The sequence below is a fragment of the Hippoglossus hippoglossus genome, chromosome 17 (assembly GCF_009819705.1).
Source record: "Hippoglossus hippoglossus isolate fHipHip1 chromosome 17, fHipHip1.pri, whole genome shotgun sequence".
Classification (NCBI taxonomy): Eukaryota; Metazoa; Chordata; class Actinopteri; order Pleuronectiformes; family Pleuronectidae; genus Hippoglossus; species Hippoglossus hippoglossus.
In genome coordinates, this window is record NC_047167.1 from 7,030,600 (window position 1) to 7,058,529 (window position 27,930).

The following is a 27,930-nucleotide window of genomic DNA, read 5'->3' on the forward strand; positions in this document are numbered from 1 at the left end:
ATCAGGAAATAGACTGAGGCACGGACGGTCACACTGCACCTCATATGCACCTGCCCATGGTAACCTGATTTTTTTTGGTCACACGGTTTCCATGGTAACAGTGAAATAATCTTGACAGGCAATGAGGATGGTTGTATAAGCATCACACTACTACTGCTCCTGTCATATCGGGTATGAATTGGTGTGCAAACATGTGACTGGTGACTGATATTCATGCAGCAGTCAGGACATTCCCAGAGTATCAAATGTCTCTGGGAAAACTGGGACTGTTGGCTGGCATCTTGAAAACTACCCTCACACGTGAGTAAGATACACAACTGTGGCCTACAACAGTGTGGGCCCCTTGAATTGTACCAATAACGGTTTGAAAATAAAGTCAGAGTAAAGAGGTCCAGATATGATGTTTCACCACAATGTGATCACAGGTTTATTGGAAGAATAAATAATACTCTTAGATTGAAAACCTCAGATTCAATACAAAAACAGACCGTGTTTATCCATGATAGTTGGTTCAGTTATATTTTGCAGATGTAATCTTTGACAGGCCTTTGGAATAATATTATATACATGTGCCATATGCAAAATGCCATACATGCTATATGAAGTTTAAGAATAGCCACCCCCTGCCCATCAGTTATAATTAGTATAAAGAAATGAAGTATTTGGAGGTACAGGTTGAGTGTAGCATTATAATAAACTATGTTTTTTACTATTCACACCCCCTGTCTTCAGAGCAGACAGTTTAATCTGTAACTAATCACATTTATTACAACTTCATTCCACTCAGCTGTCCATGAGTGAGCCTTGTCAGCACATACTGCCCTGGAATCCAAAAGCGCCATGCAGAGCTAAATGGAATGCAGCCATCACTCGTGTTATTAATAAAACCTCTGTGGTTCCTGCATAACATGTCAGATGGCTGTTGTGAGAATGACTAATGCTCCACTTAACTTGTTTTTTCTTTGTTTGCTTTTGGCTGCTGCCTTTTTTCTGAATATTTGTTATTGGAGAGGAAACAACTTCACCCTGCAAACAACATGTGATAATATAACAAACATTGACATTCAGTTTGACTCAACTCACACTGCTCACATTAATCTAATGGCAAAGCATCCACTGTCCAACAACACATCAATCCAATCATCAAAACGTATAATGAATTATTGTATTTTATTAGATAATACACTGTATATACAAAACCAAACCACATATAGCACAGTTATGTTGTTTTCTGAAATGTGTATGAACATATGTTGTTTAGAAAATTCCTCTAGGGCCTTAATAGGCATTACTTATATATTTTTCCTCAGTCGCTTACAATGATAAAATCACAAAATTATTTTTGTCTTATTGTGTCTAACAAATGATGTCTGAATTTATCACAGATTATATTTTTAGGCAGACATGCTGTTAAAATATATTTTTTAGTTAAAATTGCGCTTCCTTGAATTAAAAATTTGAGAGTTAATAAATTGAAGCAAAAACAAGAGGTTACTCTAGCACAGCTCAGAAAACAAAATAATAAAGTAGGATGATGCATTTGATTTTCTATGACTACAACAGCTATTTATTTATACGGCTGACGAAAGACTAAAGGTTGGACATGTTAAAGTTTAATCTCACAAAACTTAAACAAATCTCTATGGATCATTTATTCATACAACAGTTCTCACAATGACACAAGAAAAGAATGGTAATCAAGACAAATAAAGAGGAATGGTTAATTGTCTCTGTATGTTGGCGACCTGTCCAGAATATACCCCACCTACCCCCCCAGCTCCCCCAGCTCCCCCTCGACCCTCGAAGGATAAACAGAGTAGATAATGGATGCATGGATAGATGGACAGTCAATTATTTAGCAGAATTGATTTCCTTCTTGCTATTTAAAGCATAAGCCAACAAATATATGAATGTAAAGAAATCAATTAAGAGTGCATATAAACCACAACGGTTCAGTCTGAAGTCATGAAGCCTCAAGAAAAGATGTGGTTCCTCGGTCGGAAGGATTGTCTCTGCCGCTCATACATGCTGACGTATGATCTGAGAAGGTCCTCCATTGTGGCAGCCTGTAAAAGAAGGGAAGTGATGTCCTTCATTTCGAAATCACCAATCTCAAAGGGGATCGTTATGACCTATGGACAAACTGATCTAGAGAATAACATATACTGGCAAAAAATACTTCCACAATATCTAAAGTGATATTTGTACGCCTGACTCTTACCTGTAATGTTTCACAGACGAACTTGTTTTCCCTCACCAGGGTGCCGATGGCCATCTGGAAGACGCTGCCTTTGCTGCGGTACTCAGTGATGCGGCTGAACGGGTGCATGACCAGCAGCTCCTGAAACATTGACTTTATGTTTAAGCAGCATCAAGATGAGATGTAGTGTAACCAGTAAACACAAACCACAACAGGAAATAATGAGATGAAAAGAGAAGGACTAGACAACAATATAACATATACCATTATTAAATGTTCAAGGACACTAATTAATAATAACAATAAATAATAATAATAATAATAATAATACATATGTGTTATATCAGGCTAATTACTGGACATACCTTGTTCTTTGGGTCTATTATGCTTACGCCTTGTTTGCTGATGGCAATCCAAACTGTTGGTGGGTAGCTAGATTCACACGTTTGCTGCAAATGAAATCATACATATAGTGACTAAACATTTCCTCAATAGTTGTCTGCAAACTTTGCCTTCACTTCACCCCGATCGCTCACTTTCACTTCAAAGAAGGCACAGCCGAAAGTTGGCCAACTGGAGATGGCTTGAAGGAAGGCGATTTTGGCCTCCTGCACCGTGATCCCGCTCTGCTTGTTGTAGGAGGAGATGATGTTCTGCATGTAGAGGAGAAAAAAGGAAAAACTGTGAGTGAACAATGGAAACTGTCATGTAAAAGCTCTGCCAATCCCACTCCCAAACACGCTTTGATATATTTTTTATTAAGAAAATCAACATTTCCGTATATTTCTCTTTTACCTTTTTCCAGTCATCAGCAGACATCATTTTGATCTGGTCTCCAGGAACCAGGTCCTTCAGCATCCTGGGGATCATGACAAACTGGGACCTGTCTGAATCCACTTTGGATCTGAACAGCAGCCCACCCAGGGTGATCATGTCCTCTTTGGTGCAACTGTGGTATCCCCGCAGGTACTTAGGCATCTCCTGCATGGAAGCAGAACAGAGGACGTGCACCATGATGATTCGGCTTGTTGAAAAGAAGAGAAAAAACATCACTCACGGTCGCGTGTAATTGTAAGTTGGACACTGTACCTGTGGAAAATGGAAGATGAGGTCTGCAATCTCGTCTTTCCCCGGATTCACATTGAACCAGAGCTTCCTCTTAAATATCACCAGGTAGGGAATGTTGACCTGGTTACCTTAGAAAAAACAAAACTTGAAATATGAAGATGAGCTGACATGTAAAAACTGGAGGTGTTAGCATGATGCATTACCTTCTTTCGCTCTCTTTGATTTCTTAGGGAGGTCTGACGTCTGCCTCAAACTATCAAAGAAATATTTCTGCTCATCCAAGCTCACGACCTACAAACAGAAAAAAGAGAACAGCACTGATATGCTATGCCTAGATATCATAATTAGTATGCGTGACAAAAATTAAATGAGGAAGTAGAGATTGAAATTTATGATTTAATCGTCTTAACTGTTTGTTTTAACTTAAGAATTAGTAATTTCATCAGTTTGAACCAGACCACAAAATGTCCCCTTATCCTTCATTGGAATCTGTATAAATCCTCATCTCTTCTGTCACATCTAAATGAAACAATTGGCTTGAAAGAAGCAATCTTAAGAACATGAACATCACCCAACAGCACCTTGTTCGGTGTTTTCATGTAGAGGCCAAACCCTTCAGCTGAGCTCAGGTTGAGGTGAGAGGCAACACTGCAGCACAGGTCTTTGATCGAGGTTGTAGATTTGACCTCGATTATCTGGATGACAGCAAGGACAGTAGCAAATCAAAATATGATGCCTAATGATATTCAAATTAAAGCAAGAGTTGGACATTTTGGGAAATTGACTTATTTGCTGTCATGTCGGAGGTTAGATAAGAAGATTTGTACCACTCCCACTCCTGTACCATGTGTGGTCATTATGTAGCTGGAGCTAACCTGCTGCTGGCTACTGGCACATATTTTACATTCATCATGACATAAGTACTGTGTATGAGAGCGGTTAAACTATCTCTTAAATTTCTAGACAATGAATCCTAAAATATCCTTAAAAAGGTCCCGGAAAAATAATATGTTCAAAAAAGGAGCAGAGCAGAACTAGTGAGAAACAGTGTTTGGTTCCAATTCCCTTCCACTGGTGAAATGAAAGATGTAATTCAATTAATATCAATGTCATAATCAATTTTCCCAGAGCTAAAACAGAGTCGGTACACTAATGGATGGATTGATCCTTTCCCAGTGTTGAGAGGACAGTGCTGTGTCTTACTTCATCCGTGTCGTTTGGAAAATGGACTTTATGGAAGATCATGTTGCTGTTCTGTAGGATGGCGTCCACTTCAACCTGATGGGGAGGGAGCTTCCTGGGCTCCTTTCTGAGGGAAGAGAGCACTCAGATAAATGAATATACTGTATATAAATATTACACATACTTGAAATAAAAGATTTTAAACTGCACCACTTGATCAAAACTAGACCTTCATCAGGCAAACATTTTGTGACAATGAGAAGTCATCTTAAATAGGGAGTGGCTACAGGACAGCCAATCACATTCCTGAAAAATAGCAGGTTTCATTTGCAAGTGATGCTGCAGAAATGCATTTATATGGCAGGTACACCAGTCATTTAAATTATAAAGCATCATCATCATATGAAAAATAAAATCAGGCCTCACAAAATTACAATAAACTCTATGAATATAAAACTGCACAAATTGAAATTAAAATTTCAAGAGAGAAATTGATACCAAAATTGTTTCCTAGGTAAAATATTTGAGTACTATAACTTCAGTGGAATTAAAATGTAAAGATAATCTACACAGCAGTGATTACATTTCACATTGAGGTATTCAGTTGGTGCTAAGATTCAAATAGGAAATTATTTGATAAAATTTTGTATCCCTTTAACTAACTTTTGTCTCATATATATTCTGTCTGACTTGCATAGAATATTTTACTAAGTTAAATTCAAGCCTTTCTAAGAATGTTTGAAACCACACAGAATAAATGTTGTGCTTTTAAAAAAAATATATATATAAGAGGTGCATAACAATAATCCCTAAATATTACTAAATGGATGCATCCTGGCCATGAATTTGTGGCATAAAATAGAGGGATAATATTGAATATTTTTAAAACTTGACGGAAGACTTTTGACTTTTGAGGCCTAGGGAGACCATATAGGAGCCAGCATTTCTTGTGTATTTGACCCCTTACTAGGGCCCAGACGTCAGGACCTCAGCATATTATGTTTCTTATGTCACTTCTTAAGTCCACCAATTTTGTAGCTCAACTTTAGGTACAATACTTAAATTTACCCCTTTAAATGATATGAGGACTAAAATATAAATATTATTAGAATTTAGCTCAGTAGTGTCATTATTATCTACATCTGACAGCTCATTTATCAATCGTCAAAGAAGAAGTATGTTAGTTAGTTGGTTTCCGTTGCAGACCAGTAGCCAACACCTTTCACAGTACATTGCTGTGTAATCAATGATTTTCGACCTGCACATCGCCTGCACCCTCTTCAGACAGATATCTGCCAGCGGGTCTCTGGGCCGCGACTCCAGGAAGTTCTGAGTGTGTCTCAACAAACTCTGACTGGGCGGGAACAAGCCTGAACACAGCCACATCAGCTGCCACCCACGCTCCAGACTCAGCCTGAGAGCAAGAGGGAGGGGAAAAACACATTGAGGCATTTCAAATCTTGGCTTTTGATTTTTCTTAAATTCTTTTAAGTAGAAACATGCACACTGAGGCCGCACCTGTTGTTGTTGCCGGTCATCTGTCTCATAATCTGGCAGTAGATCTCATCCTGCAGGGCCTCATACTGCGCCGCCGGACCAAAGATCTGGTCCGTCAGCTCCACAGAGCTGCGGGCATGTTTAACGGGGTAGTCACCCATATACTTCAGGATAGGTAGCAGCTTAGGTCAAGGACTCACACAAACTCACCTTTTACATTTTGTATACAGGCAGTCACTGTTTAGAAGTAAAGATTACAGATGAATTGATACAAAATAAATATAACGCAAGGCTCAGATGTTGATGATGAGCATATTGTCTAGTTCCTGGAATGAAAAATGGTTTAATCGGGATTAAGTATTTCTGCATACTCAAACTGCACCATCTAAAACAGGAAAGCACATTTATCAGAGGATATAAATGGAGGCGTTGCAGGCCAGGGAGCTGAGTTCAGAGTTGCGGACCAGGCCCTTCATCAGCGGCTGCTTGAGAGGTTCTTTGGAACAGGCCCACAGTTTCTCTTTACTTAAACCTTTGTATTGACCCTGACGACCCACGTCTTTCCCCACAGTCCTGTGTCAGACAGGGACCACAGTGAGAACAGATCAGAGAAATTAGTAGACTATTAGTAATATAAAAAAAAAAGATTGAATCATCCAAGTGAATATCTGGATAGTCAACATGTCAAAAGTCCCAAATTCACACACACTTAAAAAAAAAACATTAAATATTATTTATTACCTGAAGTTCTCAAGTGCAAACTCTTTCAATGAGACAGGAGCCACGCTTTCATCTCTCTGCGGGGCGCTTTGTGCAGTTGAACGTTTCTTCTGGCCTGGACTGAGCAGTTCCTGAGGGGATCAGAGGCAGTTCATCAGTTACACCACAGGGGACGCTCATATGGATTATCATACACATGGATCCACTGCTGCACACTGGAGTGCTCACACAAATCATCTGATGTACTTTGAGCTGTCTGATTTTCACCTTGGTTTTACATGTGTGTCCCAAACATGTGTTTATTTGTGATTTATTTGCATGTGATGATTATAAGGTGTATTTGGGTGTCTAGAAAGGTGCTGTGAAATTATTATTATTATTATTATTCAATCGGTCTCATATTCAATCAATTTGAGGCACATGATTTAAATCTTAATAGATTTGCTTATTGCCACTTTATCATGAAACAAATATATATTTTTGAAAACGTATCATTTTCAAATATTTAAAACACATTGTTATTTTCTGTAAATATTTATATATAAATATATATACACATGTATATACACTTATGTTTATATACCAAAATTTCTTCACATTTACTTTATTCTAGTGTTGTGCTCTGCTGTATACTTTTTACAAATACATTCACCTTGCAACTCTTTTCTTCCTGTCTTACTTCATTTATATTAAATGTTACCAAATAAAACTGGACTAAAACGTAAGAGATCTAAAGGAAACTCTACCAGCGTCTCTTCAGTAGGCCTTGTGAGAGTTGGCAGAAACTGCACCGAGTCCCTATGGGCTCTAACGCTGCCGCCGGTCCGCTGGTTAGTTGCGCTGATCCAGGTTTCTTGAAGAGAATAATCCTCATCTTTTTCTACCAGCAGGAGGTCGCCACGTTTACAGTCGAGCACCATGGGGTCATCTGTAGGAGACGAGAGACACAGTCGTGCGAGTTTAGGTGCATGGTGAGCTTTGTTTTCCTGAAGGCTCAGACATAAATAGACAGGTGCATTTTGATATATTTACGCCGTCTAATGTGCAGGTGTGTGTGAGCTTACTGTTCCACCCTGTACAAACTGTAAACTCCTACCTGGTCCGTTGATGTCCTGCTGAGCCAGAGCATACACCGAGTGCTGCCTCAGCCCCTCCAGGTTACTCTCTATAAGTGCACCCATGTCCACAGCCTCCCCACACCTCAGGACAAAGTCTCCTTGGATTGTGGACAAATTCACTGATGGGGCACTGGCAGGGCAGATGTTGAATATTAGAGTTTAATTGTAAGATTCACAATGCTTTCGAAGGGAGTATACTCATGGAAAGTGAAGTTTACCCATACTTCATTGTGTTTACGTCCTTCACTTCCAGGTAAGAAAGCTCAACGAGTCTCTTTTCTCTTTCATCCATGAAGAAGATGCCTTTCCAGTTTACAGCCACAACAAACTTGCTTTTGGCCAAAGGAGGTCCTGTGGACATATATATGAATACAAAGGTTTCAAGAACAAGGTTGTAAATCATCTGCCATTTCCTAATTGTAACCGGAAACCCCAGTTCAAAGGTGAATCTACTGTACATTGGTGTTGTTTAGCCTCTTACAACATTAAAACATAACCCACTTCTAGATAATAATTCCACAGCATTGTAGGTCACAGGCGGGCAAAGAAGAATGGAAGTACATCAAGACCTGCCTGGATATTGAGGAAATTACATTGAGCATTGTACGTTGACTAACCTGACAACATTGTAACTTCATAAAACTTGGAGAAGTGCAGCGGCCATTTCTCTCGGGCACTGTCGACCAACGCCCCTTTAACACTTTCTCTGCTCTGGTTCCCATTGACATAAGGACCCTGTATTGAGACCAGCATATAAGATTTATCATGAGGTGCCTCAGCTTTATTGTGCTCAGTAAAATACAGTAAAATGACAAAGACATATTTCAGGCAAACTCCTTTTGCCCCTTTGTTTAACTGCATGGCACTGTACCTGTAAATGTGCTGAGCTGATGAGTTGGATCCATTTTCCCATAGATTTGTTCTCAATCAGTGGTGTGGTGATGCACCCCTCTACCACCCTGTGGACGTTCTCTCTGCTGTGGTCAGAGCCAAACTGGATGTAATAGTGCTTAGATGCCAGCTGGACATATTCATCCTCCTGAGAGAAAAAAATAAATGTTTATTGGAAGCATTTCACACAGTCTGGTGTCTTAGATATTAATATCAATTTAAATACATACAATAGGAAATATAGTCCCCAAAAGATTTACCTGAGTAATGCAGGTATCTTATAAATCCATGTTAATATTAAGAACAGTGGAGATGTCAGGAATAAAGAAAATACTCTGGACCACAAAAAATACATTTCTTTTAGCTTTTGTATTTATTAATTTTTTAAAAGCTGTATAAAGTGTTTTTTAGCCACTTGGGGGCAGCAGAAACAAGCCGTAAACTTGTCACTCAGCATAATATGCTGTGATATTATTGATTTGGAGTTGTATTTCTGATCAATTGCCAAATGTTCACCCTTAGTTTTGCCATCTCTCTTGACAAATTTGTTTAGCGGCTAATTGTCTGTCAGTGTTCGCAAGCTAGATGCTAACTTTGTGTCTGCTGTTTTGATGCTGAGCAGCTCAACTGCAGAGGGATTATCAGAGTTTAGATGTGGATCCAAACAGTGAGAGTTATACTCAACACGACAGTCGTTGGATGTTGAACCGAAAAATGAGCTAAAAGAAGCTAAAATGCTCTGAGGAGCAGAGGGGAACTGTAGTGTTGGGTAATGAGTCTCTGTGGGTTCACCATCAAAATTGATCTCGGTATTTAATTAAAAAAATTGTATTCTTAAAAAGGGACAGTGTACAGTAATTTATATGAGCACGCTGGTTCATACAAATGTACCAGAGTTAGCCTTTCAGGCAAATTTGTATCTGCAGTTCCTGGCAGGTTGTTGTTATAAAGAAAACAATAAACAAACAAGCAGATATAACAAACTTACAGCTAGCATGTAGACATGCGTAAAAAACACATAAACAAACACAAGCATAGCCAGTAAATAGAACAGAGACAGACTATATGACATATGAGCACACGACAACACATTAGACTGAGTTTGACCCATTGTCAATATAGCGATACTGATATTAAGAAGTTGTACAAGTGTACATAGGCAACTGGACTTGCTTGTGTTTCTTGGAAGATGTTTCACCTCTCATCCAAGAGGCTCCCTCACTTCTAACTGACTAATGGGAGGTTTCAGGTACTTCATCTCTGTGGGTCTTTACCTGTGTCTCGAGATGTTATGTTAAACAGGCAGGTCATTAAACCCCCTAAACGACTCAACACAGGTACACACCCATAGAGATTAAATACCTCGTACACTTGTACAACTTCTGAAGATACCCTGACCTGGATGACTGAGAATCTTGACAGACAAAGATACTGATAATGATTTATTATGCTCTATGTTTTGATGCCCTTAAAATGGTGTTATCAGTTTTTTGGTTTTGTAATACTATCCCCTTCGTCACGTGTCAATGGAAATGAAGTAATAATGAGTATTACTGGCATCCTTATTGGTAAACTGAGTTGTTTCACTGCAGAGCCTCACCTTCTCACTGACGTACTCTCCTGACTTGATTTCCTTGATGACCTGCCTGTAAATCAGATCTGTGCTGATCACGTCCATCGAGCAGTCGTGCCACGGTGTGAACAGTTCCTTGCGGAGGGAGAGACTCCAGGGGGTGTCCTTCTCCTCTTTGCCCTGCCTCTTCATCTCTTGCTCACACTGAGATACCGCATCCAACACATGCTTCCCACAGCTGCCCAAAGACCACATCTGGAGATGAGACACCAACAGGGTTTGAATTAATGCGGTTCTCTATTATATATCAGCACCAATCAAACGGATTTTTAAGAGTTGTGGATTTTTTAAAACTCTGTGAGTAAAGCTGACCTTCTCATAGAAGCTGATGTACAAGGAGAATCCATAGGTGTCTTTGAGACCCATCTCTAGAGCCACAGCTTGACAGATCTCAGCAGAGGTGGAGGCTGATTCCATATGAACAGTGATAGTGCGGCCGTCCATTAGAGTCACAGACACATCTATGGGCTCCTTGGACTGGGCAGCCTGTCAGTGGAGGGAAGGAGGATGAGACTGGATTGAAAACAAGCCAGTAACTTGGGGACTAAAGCTAAAAAAAACTAAGTGATCCTGCTTATTTGTCCAAAAAAATGCAGATCAGAACATCTCTGAATAATTACAATAAAACTGGGGACCAAGAAATTATTGTGGAGAAAAAACAGTTGTCAGGACAACAAAACAAATATTAAATCAAAATTTTGTACCTGTAGCTCTATCAAACAGGGCAACTCTTTCCTTTCTCCGTTGGCTAATATACGACGCAGGCGCTCGGTACAATATTCTCCATATCCATCCGGCCCCCTGCAGACAAACTTCTCCAAAAACTGTGGAGCAAAGAAGAAAAGAACAAGGTAACAGTGTTACAAATCCTTGGGAGAGAGAGATAAACAATGAGACATAAACAAATAAAATTACAAAAAAGCACATTGTATATTTACCAAACAAGCACAACCTTGTTTGAAGGAAACTTGGGGTCATCTTTTAAATAAATAAGAACATTTTAACCTATAATAGTTTTTGTTTTATCCTGTATATATAATAGACTGTATATAAAGATGGACGAGGCGTCACAACTTCCTCCCACTATCCAGAAATGAGGCGAAAATATCAGTACAAATACATCAATGTGATACAAACTACCTAAAATTACAGAAACCATTTCTAAGAAAAAGTAATTTTTTGGCGTCACTCTTGGGAATCTGTCCATAATGTACAGTAATTATAGGTTCTTAATAAAATCTGATGTTTATCTAAGTTTTACGACAATAACCCTGTTACTTATCTAATCTTACTACTTTGATCACGGAAATAGAGCAGGGTGTCATGGCCAACTGAGTGAGGTAACAGTTTATCATCCATGTAATGATTATCTTGCAAAAGCAAAAGCAACCCCTGATATTTGAATGACTTGCAGAATGGTTCCCTTTGCATTCTTCAATTTCCCACCGTGCTGCCAACAGGAAAACAGGTCTGGTCTCTACAGACATTGTTTTTTCATGGCGAACTGTTGTGCAACTGAATGACTTGCTGCACACTGACCTTCACGAACAGGTCTGTCGGAGGGAAGATCCCGAGACAGATGGAGAGGAGGGTCCAGCCTCGCATACGGCTCTTCTTGTTGTTGTTGTACACCAGCTGCTTACAGATCTGGCAGTAAATCTCGTCTCTACACAGAAGAGAAACACGGAAGAAAACAGTAAGAACCACAGATAACATGTAAGAAGAACTAAACAATGACTGCAATGTTGAATGTATTTACAGAGAAATGATTAATTGTAATTATAGACACACTGGAATAAAAGAATCCAAATATCTTGAAGATATCATCAAAATAAAAGATTAACCACATGCATTTTGCTCTTTGCTATGTATTTTTTCTGATACAAAAGTAAACCAACGTTATACATGTGCATTCACATATTTTTGTTTGTTTTTCCCGTGTAAATGTTTACTCCACTTTACCGTATGTCTCGTCTGGACAGAGCATATCCAATGATGATGTGCAGTTTTTCTAGTGATGACAGTGGCCGATCCAATGTTGGACCTTCTCCAATCAAAATGTCCCCGTCTTCCGTCACGTCCTCTGGCTGGTTTAGATATCAACAATAAGAAGAATTTGTTTTATTTTATTATCAACAAAAAGAGCAACACACAGACTGAATACTAAATAGTGTTATTTATCATAGACCCCATATTATCAAACATATCACAGTGACATTAGTGCTAACCTCCTCAAGGATGGTTGACGCTCTTCTGCTGGCAGCTCCAAGCTTCTTCTTGTTCTTCCTCAGTATTTTCTACTCAGAAAAGGTTATTTTAGATCATTAGAAGAAAGACTGATGACTCTCATGTTTGACTTTTAGGATCTTCTATATTATGCAGTAGCAGAAAATAAGCTGTTATAGATAGATAGATAGATGGATAGATGGATAGAAAGATAGATAGATAGATAGAAAGATAGAAAGATAGATAGATAGATAGATAGATAGATAGATAGATAGATAGATAGATAGATAGATAGATAGATAGATAGATAGATAGATAGATAGATAGATAGATAGAGAGATAGATAGAGAGTAACAGCAATTCTAACCTTTCATTAATGTGCTGTTGGAATGGGTGACGCAAGTAGAGGGAGATAAATTGGGATGCTGTGTGAGACATCTTCAGACTTGGGGGTGACAATTGCTCACCTCTCCCTCACCTTGCGTGACCTGACCTGCCATGATGATAGACTCTGACCAGAAAAGACTGAATGCTGTCATAAACGCAAATGGTGCTTCAACAAAGTATTAGTGTAAGGGAGTGCATATTTATGCAACCAGGTAATCGGAAGGTTTGTTTTTCAGTTGAATTGTACAGGTTATAGGTCACATTAAAGGTGGAAAAACTTCTGATATGATTTATTTTGGTCTAATTTTTTACATCACAACAACGTGGCATTTTAACAGGGGTGTGTAGACTTTTAATATCAAGGGCATACTAGCCCCAGGCAATTGCCTGCATTTCCTACCCTGTTGCAACGTACCTGCTGGTGGGCCACAAGCTTTTAACAATTGATTATAATGCTAACTATAATGATTATAATGCTACTGTGAAGGGTTTCTACCTAGGCATTTATAGACATGTTTCATTGCTATCATTATTGAGTGGTTTAGTATCACACAGTTCAGATAATAGGTCTGCATTTTATCCCTTTCACACTTTTTATTCTAAGAAAAGTTCAATCAAGGGTGACTGCATGTTTTGTAGATATTTGAATGTCTGGTTGCCATTGATTCAACTTTTCCTAGATACTAAAGCGTGAAATCACTGAAATTTGGAAGACCATGACCTCAATGACTGAGAATCTTTACATACGTTCCCTATTTTTAATTTAGTGAAAATAGTAAAACAGCACACTGCCAGAAAGACTGGAATTCTGCAGTGTCACTACAAGTATACCAGTCCTATATAATTTAAATGTTCTGAAAAGACTCCCCAGGAGACAGTTTTCTGCAATCCCGTGTGGTAACATATTGTTGTGCTATGCTTTTTCGTGGTATGTAGTGTTCTGACTACTCTACCTGGTCAAGTCCCACCAGGCTGCTCAGCCTCCGGCCCTGCCTGGCAGGCAGACGGTCCGTGAGGGTGCTGGACGCTTGAGATGTTGCATCCAGAGATTTAGGCTCTGGTATGTCCTCCATGAACCGAAGAATAATCCACCACACAGTCAGACAGGCCTGGAGGAGAACGAGAGGAGAAACTGAGTGTGAGGAAGAATATTTTTGAATTGAAAGTAAGAAGATCTCGGTCCTCTTACCAGTGCATCGCCCTCATCATCATGGGGCAGAAGGGGCTGCTTGAGTCTCTGGTTGATGTGCGTGTGAGAGATGTTGCTCTGGAAGTGAAGGATGCTGAATCTGAATAATGAAAACTCGTCGCTTTCGTCATCAAAGTCGTCATCCTCTTCTTCCAATGGTGGGGTAGCGGGGGCCGGTAACGGAGCGATCATTTCCAAATCCGACCCTGAGGTTTCAATAGAGGTTTCCTCTGCTGGCTCTTGTATGGTCTGCCACTTCTTGACAGTCAAAGTAATTAGAGTTTCATTCAGTATAATAAAAATGTAAGATACATAAGAGATGTGTAAATATAAATTTAACAGATCACATGACAGAATTACTAGCTAACCTCAAACTCGTCTGATTCGATTGCTGTTTGTTGCACCACTTCCACGGCAGGTGCAGGCTGAAAATCATATGCGTTTGCCTCTGAACCCTGTTCAGTAACTGACTCAGTGTCAGGTGCCGACTCCGACTCTGACACCGACTTCGACTCCGACTCCGACTCCGACTCCGACTCCGACTTCGACTCCTGCTCTAGCTCCTGCTCTAGCTCCTGCTCTAGCTCCTGCTCTAGCTCCTCGTCAGCTGACTGCGATTCAGAGGCAAGGTCTTCCAGTCCCTGCTGAAGGGCTATGGCTAATTGGTCCAACTGCTCTTTCTCCAGGCGTGAAGAGTAGGCCTGTGATGGGTTTGCGAGGAGAGAGGATGTAGATTTAGACATAAGCGTACAAAAATATAGAAAGAGGGGGTACAATTTTTTATATTTAGAATACAACACCACACACCAATTTATTGACATTCATCACTTCATTGTATTTCTGGATTCAGGACATTCAGCACTTACATCATCCCTCATTTTCTGAACTGTTCTTCGGGCCAGGAGTTTTCTGGTTTGAGCCTGCAGCAGTACGACTGCCTCTCTTTTTTGCCTCCAGCTCTTCCTCATCTGGAAGCCTCGCACCTACAGTTTAACATGAATGATTTTATGACGCAAATGGAGCTAATTAACAATAGTTTTGCCTCTCTATAATAATAAGCAGAAACAGTGTAAGATACATTTACCATATATAAAATATTAATGAAATTGATATTGATGAAAATATCCATGAACTATTTGTTCAAGATTCAAAATGTCCAGATTATACCGACATTGTAACGAAACATCATACGATTAATAAAAAAATTATAAAATGTATCAATATTAATCACCAATACCTAAAATCCAAATAGATTTAAATACACTGAATTATTAAAGTATATAACAGAAAATCATATTCTTAAAATTACAATCCTACACACCCGCACACATCCACTCACACACACACACACACACACACACACACACACACACACACACACACACACACACACACACACACGTACACACACACGTACACAAACACACACACACGTACACACACACACACACACACACACACACACACACACACACACACACACACACACACTCACACACAGACCCACACACACACACACACACACATAATGTAACCTGGGACATCCAAAATGACCCATTATGTGTTACACAGCTGTGTGTACAGTACATGCCTGTGTTTGTATGGTGAGCGCTGCTGCACACTGTCTTTGGTACTGTAACCGGAGTTTCCGACTACGGATCATTGATGCCAGCCGTTCATAGCCGCGCTTGATCTGGTAAAACAAGAGTGGAAACAAAGGTACCTGAATTCCAGTCTCTTATACATTTACCAGATACATGCTGTGACTTCTATCAGACGTTATTAAGCATCAGAACTGTCTTTATACTTTCTCTTCTCTGTTAGCTCTCCAACGCTTCTGCAACACCACGGCTGCCCGTCGCTTCTTCAGAAAACACTTTCTAGAAAATAGGAAAATGAAAGTCTTAGAGAAAAAAAATAAAACCTTTTTCTGTGTTAGCATAGGTTAATTATAAAGGTTCTATATACCCTATTTATTTGATTGATTTTGCAACATGTATGGCAATCAAATATAATTATGTGCAGCTACAGTGAGCACATACCTCTTATTACAGGTTGAGGTAAAAATAATCTGCACAATATCATGATGTTCTTGCCCCTGTCCATTTGTTTGTTTGTTTGTTTCTCAGCAGAGGTACGCAAAAACTAGAGAACAGATTTCCATGAAACTTGGTAGAAGGATGGGACATGTGGAGGGAAAGAACCCATTTCAACATGGGGCAGATCCAGGAATTTTTTATAAATAGTTTTCTTTGTTATTGCGAGATACGAATCCAGAATGGATCTTGTTTTAAAAAATCATGCATATTTAGAGGGCTGATATCTATGAGTGGGTGCAGTGTTGGGCAATAGTGAAGGTATGTTGTACTGTTCTTCGAGTTTAATGTGTATTCTCAGAAACTGCACCTGTCTTTGTGTCCGAGCAGGACCCTATGGATAATCACAGCTATCCTGCTGAGTTCTTGTTCCCTCAGTCGTTCCAGGATGGCATCATGCGCATCCTGAAATAGAATGATTACAGAGTAATTATTATTTCTTGAATTGTCGAGGAATTCTTTGCAATCAGATGCCACAATGTTTTAAGATAAAGTCATTCAAGTCTCATAAGAAGCAAATAAATCATAGACATCTGTAGCACAGTAACAATTGAACAATGCACAAATCACAAAACAGAGGCAAGATGGAAGATGCTGGTCTGGATCATAATACTGATAGTATGTCACCAGTCTGCAGCCACATCATTTCTGTACAAAATATGGTTTGAATCATATTTTTTCTGTACCTTCAGGAAAATCTTGGTCTTGCCTATTTTCCACTTGTCCTCCCCTTTAATCACTGTCTCGCAGATGGCCTCACAACAAGCAGCAGCTGTCTCCTGGAGAGTCAATAAAGAGTTTCTGAGGAAAGCCTAATGACATTCCAAATTCCTCCAGGGGAAAGACAAAATCACTTATTCATCCATCTGGCCACGATATTTACTGTAGCAGTAATATTCTAAGTTACACAAATATGACAGAGACTTAATGAAACCAACTGTTAACATTGTCAAGAATAATCCTCAACAGGACCATGTCATGACTAACATTGTTGGGATCACAGAGGGCCGTCTTCAGCAGCACCCTGTAGCGCTTCACAAATTCCTGAAAGGTGTGGCGGATTGGGTATCCCAGATTCCGGATGTGGATGGTGTCCAGCATGCCGGAATATCTCAGCTGACGCATACACAGCTCTCTGTCAAACACCTAGAGGACAGCAGAGTAAAGTGGTTGTGAATATTCAGTTGGTGAGGCTCAGAGTAGCATCTCTGGTCTTTCTTCGCAGCAACAGCTAAATTATCTATCTATCTATCTATCTATCTATCTATCTATCGATAACTGTCATTAGATTTGTAGATATCTGGTCATGAAATGGACAAATAGATGTTTTGACCACTTGGTGGTTCGAGCTAAAAAGTTGAGGGATGACCAAAGTTCTTACAACTCAGTCTGAGGAAAACATCTCTTCATCATCTGGGAACAATGATTACATCTGCTAATGGTGCTATAAGAACGGTCATGGGATAAGAATTAGTAGTAGAAGTAGGGTTCATCCTCTGGGGATCACAGATGTCTATATTTCATGGCAATTTATCCAATAATTTTTCTAAACCAAAACGGACCAAAGTTCAAGGCTGACTGACATCAATAGAAGCCTGCCATCATGGCAAAATAACAGAAGGAAGATTGCCAACTTTGACGGGAGAGTAAAGCTTCAAAGATATTGCACCAATGCTGTACTTTACGCTGTGTGTTACAAGGTGATGTTATATAGGAAATTGGTTTATGGCAGCGAACAGGAAGAGGTTTTTGCTTTATCCAGTAAAAGGGCAGGTGGTGGAGGGGGTGGAAGGCTGATTAGAAAATTCACTTCAATGTCATCTAACTGATGCAGACAGGAGTTCTATGAGCACAGAAACATCATCGTCAGGAAACTGCATTTAGGATTCAGGGGGAATAGTCTTAATTTGCCTGGGTGCACTTTTGTTTGTGTTTATCTTCATCTCAACTCCTCATCTCACTTTTCTTATCGAGTTGCTCTTGTGTCATTCACCTTAGACTTCTTGCTATTGTTGGGTTTGAAGCAGCGGATGAAGAAAGGCTGACAGGCCGACAGAGCCTTCATGAGGGAGTCCAGGGACTGACGGAACTGGCCGCTCAGCGTGGGCACTTGTTTACGTTTGTCACCCTGGGCCTGTACGGATGATGGAGGAAGACAAAAACTCACCATGGCCATTCAGCAAAAAAGGGACAACTCTGTCACCGATGACATTATCAATGCATGTCGACTGTATCCACAGATAAACAAGTTTCAAAATCTAGAATTTGAACTTACAATCTTGTTTTCTGAGTCAAAAAGGGACAAATATTTAAAATGGGTTAAAGGGGAATAGATGATTTTTCTTCATTTTAACTCAAATGACCTCCTCCTTAACATATTTACATGTGTAGCAATATTACACTTAAAAGAGTTACCCGCACAGAGTTCCCGGGTGTAATGATGACCCTTTTGTTGTTTGTAATCTTGACCCCATTGGTGGAAAGCTCAGTCTCAAATATCTGGTGAAGTAGCTTATTGGTGGACATTTCAACCGTCTTGATTAGGTCAAAACTGACGGCATCTCTGTTCTTCTCCAGAAACCCTAAAAGGAAAAAAGAAAATTACTAATTATCTGACAGCAGAATATCTAGTTTCTAGTTTGATTAATTGCAACTTATTTGTGTACCTTTGGACTCATAGTAAACCACGCCTGCAAAGTGTCGAATACCAAAGTTTGTGTCGTATTCATTCTTTGTGGCGACGTAGGTCTTGTTCCCCCTGTGTTGCTGGTTCATCTTGTTCAGCATAGTGAAATCTGAGCCCTGCAACAAACCAAACTACAATTAGGAGACTTTACGGTAAAATGTTCAAACAACACTTATCAACCAATATCATGACGTCACCTTTGGAAAGTGGCTCTCCTCATCGATCAGAGCCAGCAGGTTGCAGGGTTTCCCAACCAGAAGGTCCAGGATGTTCTGATTGTCACTGAAGTTCATCTTGTTCCACATAATGTCCTCTTTCAGATACTCCTCCTGCTCCAGCTTGAAGATGTGACCCACGAAGAACTGCTGGAGCTTCTCGTTGGCAAAATTAATGCACAGCTGCTCAAAACTGTAAAATGGCAGAATGATATTTAAGTCAGTCACATGATCATTGACCTTTGGAACCGTTTTCTAAAATGGAGACTATGGCATGCAGATTCTTTATGATGGTATGTGTGATGTGCTAAATGTTGTATTATACTGTATGGGCTTTTATATGTTCCTGCCCATGGGCCGCAGATGCAAAGTAGCTATAAAGCTTAAGTATTTGTTCAGGTTTAAGTAGCTGTGGAGTTGTGATACACTTAACATGAAAGATGTGTGGCCGAACTGTCTGCACCTGTTTGTTTTGAAGTTCTCAAAGCCAAAGATGTCCAGCAGACCAATGGACTGGTAGGAAGACTTGTCGCTGCTGGTCAATTTCTTATAGGTGACACTGTTGATTTTCTCCACAATCCATATGAACATTTTGTTGTAGATAGCCTGAGAGTTGAGACAAACAATAGACCATAATTAACTTAGTCTTCGGAGCACCACCAATGGGTCGAACCATACTTGGCAATATTAAGTTAAGTTACGATTGAATGGTTGCATGGTCGAATTAAGATACTACTTTATACTGTACAAAACATCAATAAATACCTAAGCCCCCTTTTTCCACTGATCAAAAAACCCACAAACATCTAGGAGTTGACTGCAATGGGATTGGGTACAATCGGCATTCACTCCCGGGTCAAATGAATCTGCAGGAGACAGGTTTTTGTCCGCTCCGATCAGAAGTGATGGAGACCAGACATCCGGTTGAATTCTCTAATTTGGCAAGACAGCTAGGTGAGAGAGCGCCTCAGTCTTTTGTGCGTTTGAGATGTCGAACATGATGAACCGGGGGAAAAACAGTGAGGCAAACTCCTCCACTGGCAATGGGAAAGGAGTTCATTGCCTTTTTAGTGGGTTTATCAGCGTCACTGGCTTGGGTTCATTACCTTGACGAAGGCGTCTCGACAGTCTGCGGCCTGTTCGGAGCTGAGGGGTTTGGTCACCCTCTCCCTGTTGGTCATAAAGGAGCGGTGGGTCAAACTCTTCGCCAGAGAAGACGCCTCGACCTGCAGAGAGCAGAAATGAAAAAAACATCAATGTCATAATGTTAATGATTAAGAAGAAATTATCTCTTCATACATGAGGAACCCCACCTCCAGTAGAGAAGCTGCCATGCTGAAATGTTCCGACTTGGTGACATCACTGGTTTCCAGGTTATTTTGAGTGGCACCTGATGGAAACCAAAGACCAGTTGTGACAACAACACATATAATTCATTTTGGTACAAAAGTAAATTCTAACAAATGATGCTCCAGTGAGCTGAGCATATTCAATATATTAGGATGTAGAAATATACCTAAATACTAAGTACCAATTTTGTGGCACTTGTACTTTTCTTAAGTATTTACATTTATGCTACTTTTTACACCCACGGAAACATTAGGAACACCACTCAGATATTAGGTAGTTCCTTTGCTCTCAAAACAGCCTCAATTCTTTGTGGCATAGATTCTACAAGAAGATCCATTTTCCTTCACAGTTGACATAATGCATCACATCATAACTGCAGATTCAGCAGCCGATCTCCAGTTCCACCACATCTCAAAAGGTTTTCGATTGGTTGATGATCCGGTGACAGGGGGAAGCCACTGAGCTAATTTTTACCTCCAGCGCGGAGGTTATGTTTGGTTTGTATGTTTGTTTGTTGTAAGCAAGTTTACACAAAAACTACTAGACTGATTAACATGAAACTTGGTGGAAGGATGCAGTGCGGATCCAGATCATTCTCCTCAGATGTCCCTCATCAAAAAGACGTTTCTGTTCGCAGAACCGTCGCTGACATTTTACGTTAAAGTAAAACTCTAGTGTGAAGATATCAGTGCCATTGTCAAAGTTACTGATGAACTTTCTGATGTTTGATGTGAACATTGAATGAAGCCTGTAACTTGTATCGGCTTGACTGAAAGAGTCTCGGCCTCTTGTGAATTTATTTCAGGTGTTTCTTCTTCACCAGTGATGCTACTGCTTGAGGGGGCGGGGTCTAATGTTACCTGACCACTCAGATTAGATCAGTGGACCAACCCCCCTCTTATTAATGATTACTTTTAAAAATATATAAAACAAATGTAAAGATGTAACGGCAAAGCTTTGATAAAATGTAATGAAATAGAAAGAGCAGATCTTTGCAACATATGAAATTAATTAAAAGTGAAAAGAACCTGGAACTAAATCTACTAAATGCACTAAAGTACACTAACAAAGTAAATGTACATTTAAACTGAATGCTTCTTCCATTGCTGTTTACACCAGTTATATTTGTCCACTCTAGTTCATTATCATGTCATTGCTTGCCTGCCTCTATTTAATCGACAGTTTTCCTCTCTCTCTTGACATTAAACAAATCACCTGTAAATGAACAAAACTAAGAATTTAAAGTGAACAGAAAGCGTATACTCACCCTCAAAGCAGACGTTTCCCAGGTGTAAGATGGCTGCCAGCAGCTTGTGGATTTCCTCACACTGGTTTTTGGAGAAGGTCAGGATTTTCATAGCAGAGTGAATCCGACTGTAGTCTTTTGCCTCATCTCTGCTCACACATGTGAAACAGTCGCCCTGCGGCACATGAGAGGGAAGGTTTAGATTATTGAATGTGTGTGTACAACGTGCACAATGAGCTGCAGATAAGTATTGAAATACCTTAGTGAGGAAGTTGTATTCCTTAGCATCTCCAAGCTTCAGAGTTTTCTTCTCCTCTGCAGTGATTCCTGTCAGCATGCAATAAAATATGTGGTAGTTTCTCTCCCCCCATGCCTGAGGTCGAGGAGTAAGAATGAAGTTTATTGTTATTTTTGTTATGCAGGTTAACTTGTGCTTTTTTACATGATGTGTGTATTTTTATGACTCAATACAGACAACAACTCCAAAACGACATGATTTGGGTTTGTCTTTCTGGTCAACAGTGACAGGTTGTTTATTTAACAAGACCCAGAATAGATAGAGATATGATTTTATGAGTTTACTGTAACAGTGCATGGCTCCTCTCTCCGGGGAGATACGATCCCTTTGTTTGGACAGAGCTGGCCTCACCTGATGGCAGACACGAGACTTCTCCAGGAGATACTGCTCCACACGGGCACCCTTGATCACTCCGTCCTCGTTGAAGAAGATCTCCAAATATTTCCCAAAACGACTGGAGTTGTCATTGTGGATTGTTTTAGCATTTCCAAACGCTGAAATAAACAGAATAGAGTGGCATTGATTGCTATTGGACTTTTAGTCACTTATTCTGTGGCATGGCTGGACTCTTAAATATGCCAGTTTATTCTCATCTAATATGTCTCGTGTACCTCCGCCAAGGAAGTTGTGTTTTCACCCGTGTGTCTGTTTGTTCATTGGTTGTTCTTTTAACATGTTCTTAAGTAGATTTTTCAGGTATCTGTACTTAACTTGAGTATTTATTTCCACAAGTTTTTACCTTTACTTGCTACATTTGAACACAAACATTTGTACTTTCTACTCCTTACATTTTCAAAACACCTTGTTAATTTTGCATGAATGCATTTGATGAGAATTATCTGTCTTTTTTAAAATTCTGCATCATCGATCACTGCCGTCCTGATTTGTATATCAATCAGTGCATATCACGCACAACATACGTCACATGGCGTAAAAGACGAAAGGAGAACCGCAGAGAAGAGGTGCAGCATGTATGTCCATGACAAGAAGTAACAAGATGAAGAATCAGTCAACATCACTGATAACGTTTAAAAAGTTTGATTATGAAACAGAGCAAAAAAACACGGCCTTATTCAAATTAGGAATATTTAATTCAATACATGGTTCACAGTTCAAGTCAAATAGTCTTCGAACTATGTTAATGTGACATACGTTTTTTTACATTCAGAGGTCCACTTTTTACTTGTAGGGCCTTGTAAGTAGAAGTATGACTCTACTGAGTGTCATTCTAGTTGCAAGGTGTGTTCTTGTGTGTTTTAATACTCGTCTGAAGTACGACTTTACCTTCCAGTATTGCGTTGGACTCCAGAATCTGTTGTTCAACCCTCTGCTCAGAGATTTCCCCGCTGACTGCTGCCAGGTACTGCAGGACCAGCTTGGTGCTCTCTGTCTTCCCTGCTCCGGACTCCCCACTGAGACAAAAAATTACCACAATAAAGATTTAGCGATGGAAACGTATTACTCCACGTTTATTCTATTCGGGGCTGTTGGGAGGCGACACCAAGTGACCTGATGATGCAGCACTGGCTCCTGAGATGCCGTTTCATGTTGAAGTAGCAGGATTCAGCGATGGCAAAGATGTGTGGTGGGAGTTCCCCGAGCTTTTGTCCATGGTACAAGTTCACCTGAAGGACAGAATAGATAGAATGCACACATGAAACACAACACTGCAGTTTCTAATGAGAAGGTTCAGCTTGTATTTGTATGGTTATTTTAATTCAAGCACTTATCTGTGTACAGTCTCACCTGCTCAGCTGAGTATATTGGAAAATCCTGGTATGGGTTCACTGCAACCAGCACCGAACCTGTGTAGGTCTACAAGCGCCATTAGAGAAGTTAACCAAGTGCAATAATATCCTAGCTGTACAATATTATCATGTGTACAATGTTACTATGTACAATATAACTGAGTACTTATACTCATGTGTTTTAACACACTACGTTTTAAACTAGTTATTGTTTTATATATACCTATTTATAATTATTTATGTGCTCTTCAACCATGTTGTTGTTTGTCTAATTAACTTGCTGAACCTGGCGAGGGGCGGGGTAAACATATGGACACAAACAACCGTTCACACCCACATTCCCACCTATGAAGAAAGTAGTGTCTCCAATTAACTCAACCCCAATCTGCATGTCTTTGAACTGTGGGAACTCGGAGGAAACCCACGCAGACACAGGGGAGAACATGCAAACAGAAACGCCCCAGCCAAGATGGGATTCCAACATGTATGTACATATAGGATGAAAGATTTTAGTGTGTCAGTGTAATCACAAGACGTATTTTTAACATGTTAACACGCAACATGGTATCGCAGCACTCATTAAAGTGTAATATTTTCTTCTTCTCTGTGTGTGTGTGTGTGTGTGTGTGTGTGTGTGTGTGTGTGTGTGTGTGTGTGTGTGTGTGTGTGTGTGTGTGTGTGTGTGTGTGTGTGTGTGTTACAGATGTGCCTTACATAGAAGATTCCTTGTCTGTGTCGCAGCAGCAGGTTTCGGAGGAGCCCGGCCTCGGTCATGTCCCCCAGTTTTATCATGTCGCCTACACCCTCCACTGACGTAGGGTGCATGATCCTGAGAGAGGCCTCCTGCTCCGGGGACAGACTCTGCTCCTGGAGGAGGTTGAAGTGAGAAATACAACTAAGCTTGTTTAGGTGTGATCCAAGGCTGGAAATGGTTTTAAAATACGTCAGGTGAAACAACAGCTTCCTAATAGAGGGTAACAAAGGGTGATTACCTTTCCCTCATCATCCACCAGCAGCCGCTGACCAGACGGTGATACTTTGACCCTGGCTCCGATGGGGACCCCGATGTCAGAGTCCACCCACACCCACTCCCCCTGAAAACACACACAACTGTATAAATACATACACCAACATTTTTTTAGTATCATTAATAATGGGAATATCTTAACAATATGCCTTTAAATGAATGACTCGAGGGACGTGTGAAGTCAAGGAACAAATGAATGCTTCCTGGTATGCAATATTCTTATCAATAAAATCCATATTCGTAACTTTTCGTCAGCCTTACTTTTCTCAGCATCCCCAATGTTCAGCTTTCCAACTGCCTAAAAAAGACAAAGAAATCCATATGATGAGCTGCAATTTCCACCAAGAATGAAGGTCCTCTGTGTTGTGCTCATTACAAAGATCACTGCTGTGCTCAGGGAACAGTGTCCGTGTAGGTGACAGAATAAAGACATTTATTATTACACATAGGTAAAACAATTAAGAGGTGTACCTTGTCCTTTTAAAACAGCGATTTTCATCAATTCCACACACTTCCAGCCTGCCGAAGAGTTGGTGTTCGTCTCTGACGCTTTCTTGAGTCTCTCAATGTGAAGAAGGAGGAACCAAATTTCCCGACAACAGATTTTATGGCCCTTTGACTTTGAACCGACTGTGATATAAAGGAAGAGGAAAAGAAACTGATCGCTCACGCAGATGTGTCCCGTTATTAAGGCATTGTGTTTCAGGACACAGTTGATATCACACCAAGTTAATTTCCTGTATGTGAAAATATACTTGGCCAATAAAAGAATATTGATTCTGAATTCTGATTCTGATGTTTGCAGGACTTCCATCCTCAAATAAAATCGTTCATGACTGCCATAGCTTATATATATATATAGTAGCAATACAGTCTTCTGCAGCAATGTGAACAATCGATGCGAGTCAGGTTGTTTAAATGTAATTCTGAAACGGTTCTAGAGAATATCACTACATGCATATATTGATATGAAATAACACTGTTATGTGATTGGCCTTGATTGACCATGGTCAAACAGTGACTGCTGTAATGAATGTGCAGCCTTTGGACCCTGCTTATCGCTCAGACGAGACACTGCGGAGCATCTCGCATATTATTATTGTAATGAAAATGACATGAGTTATCTATTGAATTAAAGGAGGACCAGATTTATAGCCCAAGACAAATAGTCAACTTTATCATTTAAACCACAGTCTGTGTAGTATACTACAGGGACTCACTGGTTGTGGATCAGGTTTTCATGCTGTGAATGATGTATAATGGAATTCTATAAACTGCATATTTCACTGCCAGTTTTATACTGTGTCAGTTTAAAGGCTGTTCTATAGAAAACACAGGGGAGACCTTCCTCTAACAGACGAGTGAGTTATCTATGCCTCTATAAAAATTGAAGCCATTAGGTCGAGGGGGCTGAAAGTGAAAGCAGTGCTACAATGGGCTGGGATGGTGAAAATGTTCATAATGCTTATCTGCTTAGGACGTTGACGTGCCTGATCTTTGACTTCATTCCTAATGACGACATGGGATTATCCTGGTGAGACGATAAGAGCAGGCATTTTTATTTATTTAAAGTGACACGATAAAAAGCCAAAGGTTTCACTGCTGTAGCTTTAAGTTGTCCTGGATGACCAGTATCTCATGGGGGCCAATGTTGGTATATACGGAACAACATTGCATAGCACTAATCACCTTGGCCATGTTTTCCCAAAACTTGGTGAAAGGATGCTTTATGGGTCAGGGAAGAACTTGGTGTGGATCCGGATCAGAAGGTGGTTCCAGGAATTTAGTTTCACTTTTTTCATAATTTTTGTTGAATTCTCAGAGAATAATTCACGGATCTTGATGAAAAACAATCAGGCAGTTTTAAGGGACTGATATTTATGATTGAATGCAATTTGGTGTAGATCCAAATAATGCCACCTTCCAATATAGAGCTTGGAATTAGCGACCCCTGAGTCGGAAGTTGCAACTGGCTATTTAACTCACCACCCCCGACTTCGAAATCCAAGATGGCTGCTCTGTGTGTCAACAATAAGTAAAAGCTGTAGGTTTTACTGTTTACTAGTAATTTAGTCATTATATTTGTCATACACATAGTACTGTCCAAATACTGTCTGTGGACACGTTACTACGGTGTTAGTATGCGTGAAATGCCACGTAATGCATTATTATGAATTGGTGTTGCTGGCTAACGTAAACATTGTTCCGTACGGTCACCATGTTCCATTCCTGTTCTTGGAATTTGCAATCGGAACGCTATCAACTCGGGTTATCAAGTGTGACGTCATTCCGAAGGTCGAGCTCTGAGATATAATGGAATGCGGCATTAAAAGTCCAAACCCCACTACTATAATTATAGTGGTTTGTATGTGTATATGTTTCTCTTCACTACTCGACTCCACCCTAATGGGGCACGACGGGTCAGGTTGGGTTGGACATAAAAATCAAAGTCCAAACAGAAAAAAGCCTGAGTCAAGCTCCACTCTGCTGCTGCGCAGAGCTTTTAGTTTCACATGTTTTTAACTGGTTTTCTTCTAGAGCCATGTTGGTCAGTCGGTTTGTAATTTGGTTTGTTGAAATAGGTCAACAACTACTGGATAAAATTGTTGTAGACATTCATTGTACCCAGACGATCTCCGAGTAGCTCGTGATCTGTAAACTACCAGAGCTGAAACTAACCATCAGTGGTTCTAAGCTATTAGTGCTAAATAACTGTAACCTGCTCAACATCAGGAAATGGATGTGTGGCACCAGCATGGCAGCCAATTGTAACAAGTGTCTTTGTTAATCTGGTGAATTTGTATGTGTTTTCATAGGGGGACTGTTGGGCCTTGGCGGTGCTATGCCGACTACTGAGTGTCATTCTAGCATTTAGCTGTTTTGTGTTCATGTTAGAAACCTTAGTCCAACATTCACACTCCTTTTATCTCCGCCCTGCTCTCTAACTCCTGGAGGAAACATCCTGCTCTTCAGCGATCAGCTGGATTCTCCATTTGTTCACCAGGTAGCTGCGAACTTTGACCGGTATTTTAAACTGGACAAGTAGGGAAGAAAATGTGTGGAAGTTTTATTCATCGGGTGTGGAGTATACAGCAACTACATTAAACTGGCGATCATAAACTGTGACGGAAGTCCAAATCACAATCTGCGTCA

General features: G+C 40.1%; 1 protein-coding gene across 1 annotated transcript; it reads right to left on the bottom strand.

The window, feature by feature from the left end:
• Positions 1-1,540: 1,540 nt before the first annotated feature.
• Positions 1,541-26,475, bottom strand: LOC117778332 (unconventional myosin-VIIa-like). The gene is made up of 50 exons (XM_034613833.1): positions 26,467-26,475; positions 25,023-25,075; positions 24,743-24,860; positions 24,465-24,617; positions 23,749-23,817; positions 23,512-23,627; positions 23,287-23,414; positions 22,354-22,496; positions 21,964-22,077; positions 21,726-21,879; positions 20,422-20,498; positions 20,215-20,334; positions 19,572-19,714; positions 19,091-19,301; positions 18,874-19,009; positions 18,623-18,789; positions 18,201-18,341; positions 17,195-17,353; positions 16,894-16,986; positions 16,518-16,612; positions 15,919-15,991; positions 15,703-15,804; positions 14,978-15,094; positions 14,480-14,812; positions 14,112-14,369; positions 13,876-14,031; positions 12,538-12,606; positions 12,272-12,396; positions 11,849-11,975; positions 11,014-11,133; positions 10,622-10,795; positions 10,277-10,504; positions 8,657-8,824; positions 8,403-8,520; positions 8,010-8,136; positions 7,764-7,915; positions 7,414-7,595; positions 6,689-6,798; positions 6,366-6,520; positions 5,969-6,122; positions 5,709-5,864; positions 4,472-4,577; positions 3,850-3,963; positions 3,472-3,559; positions 3,290-3,396; positions 2,996-3,181; positions 2,737-2,853; positions 2,566-2,649; positions 2,222-2,341; positions 1,541-2,066 (listed from the first exon to the last, which is right to left on the bottom strand). Exons 1-50 carry the CDS (start codon positions 26,473-26,475, stop codon positions 1,974-1,976), a joined length of 6,618 nt encoding a protein of 2,205 aa, XP_034469724.1. The 3' UTR covers positions 1,541-1,973.
• Between the last annotated feature and the right edge of the window lie 1,455 nt (positions 26,476-27,930).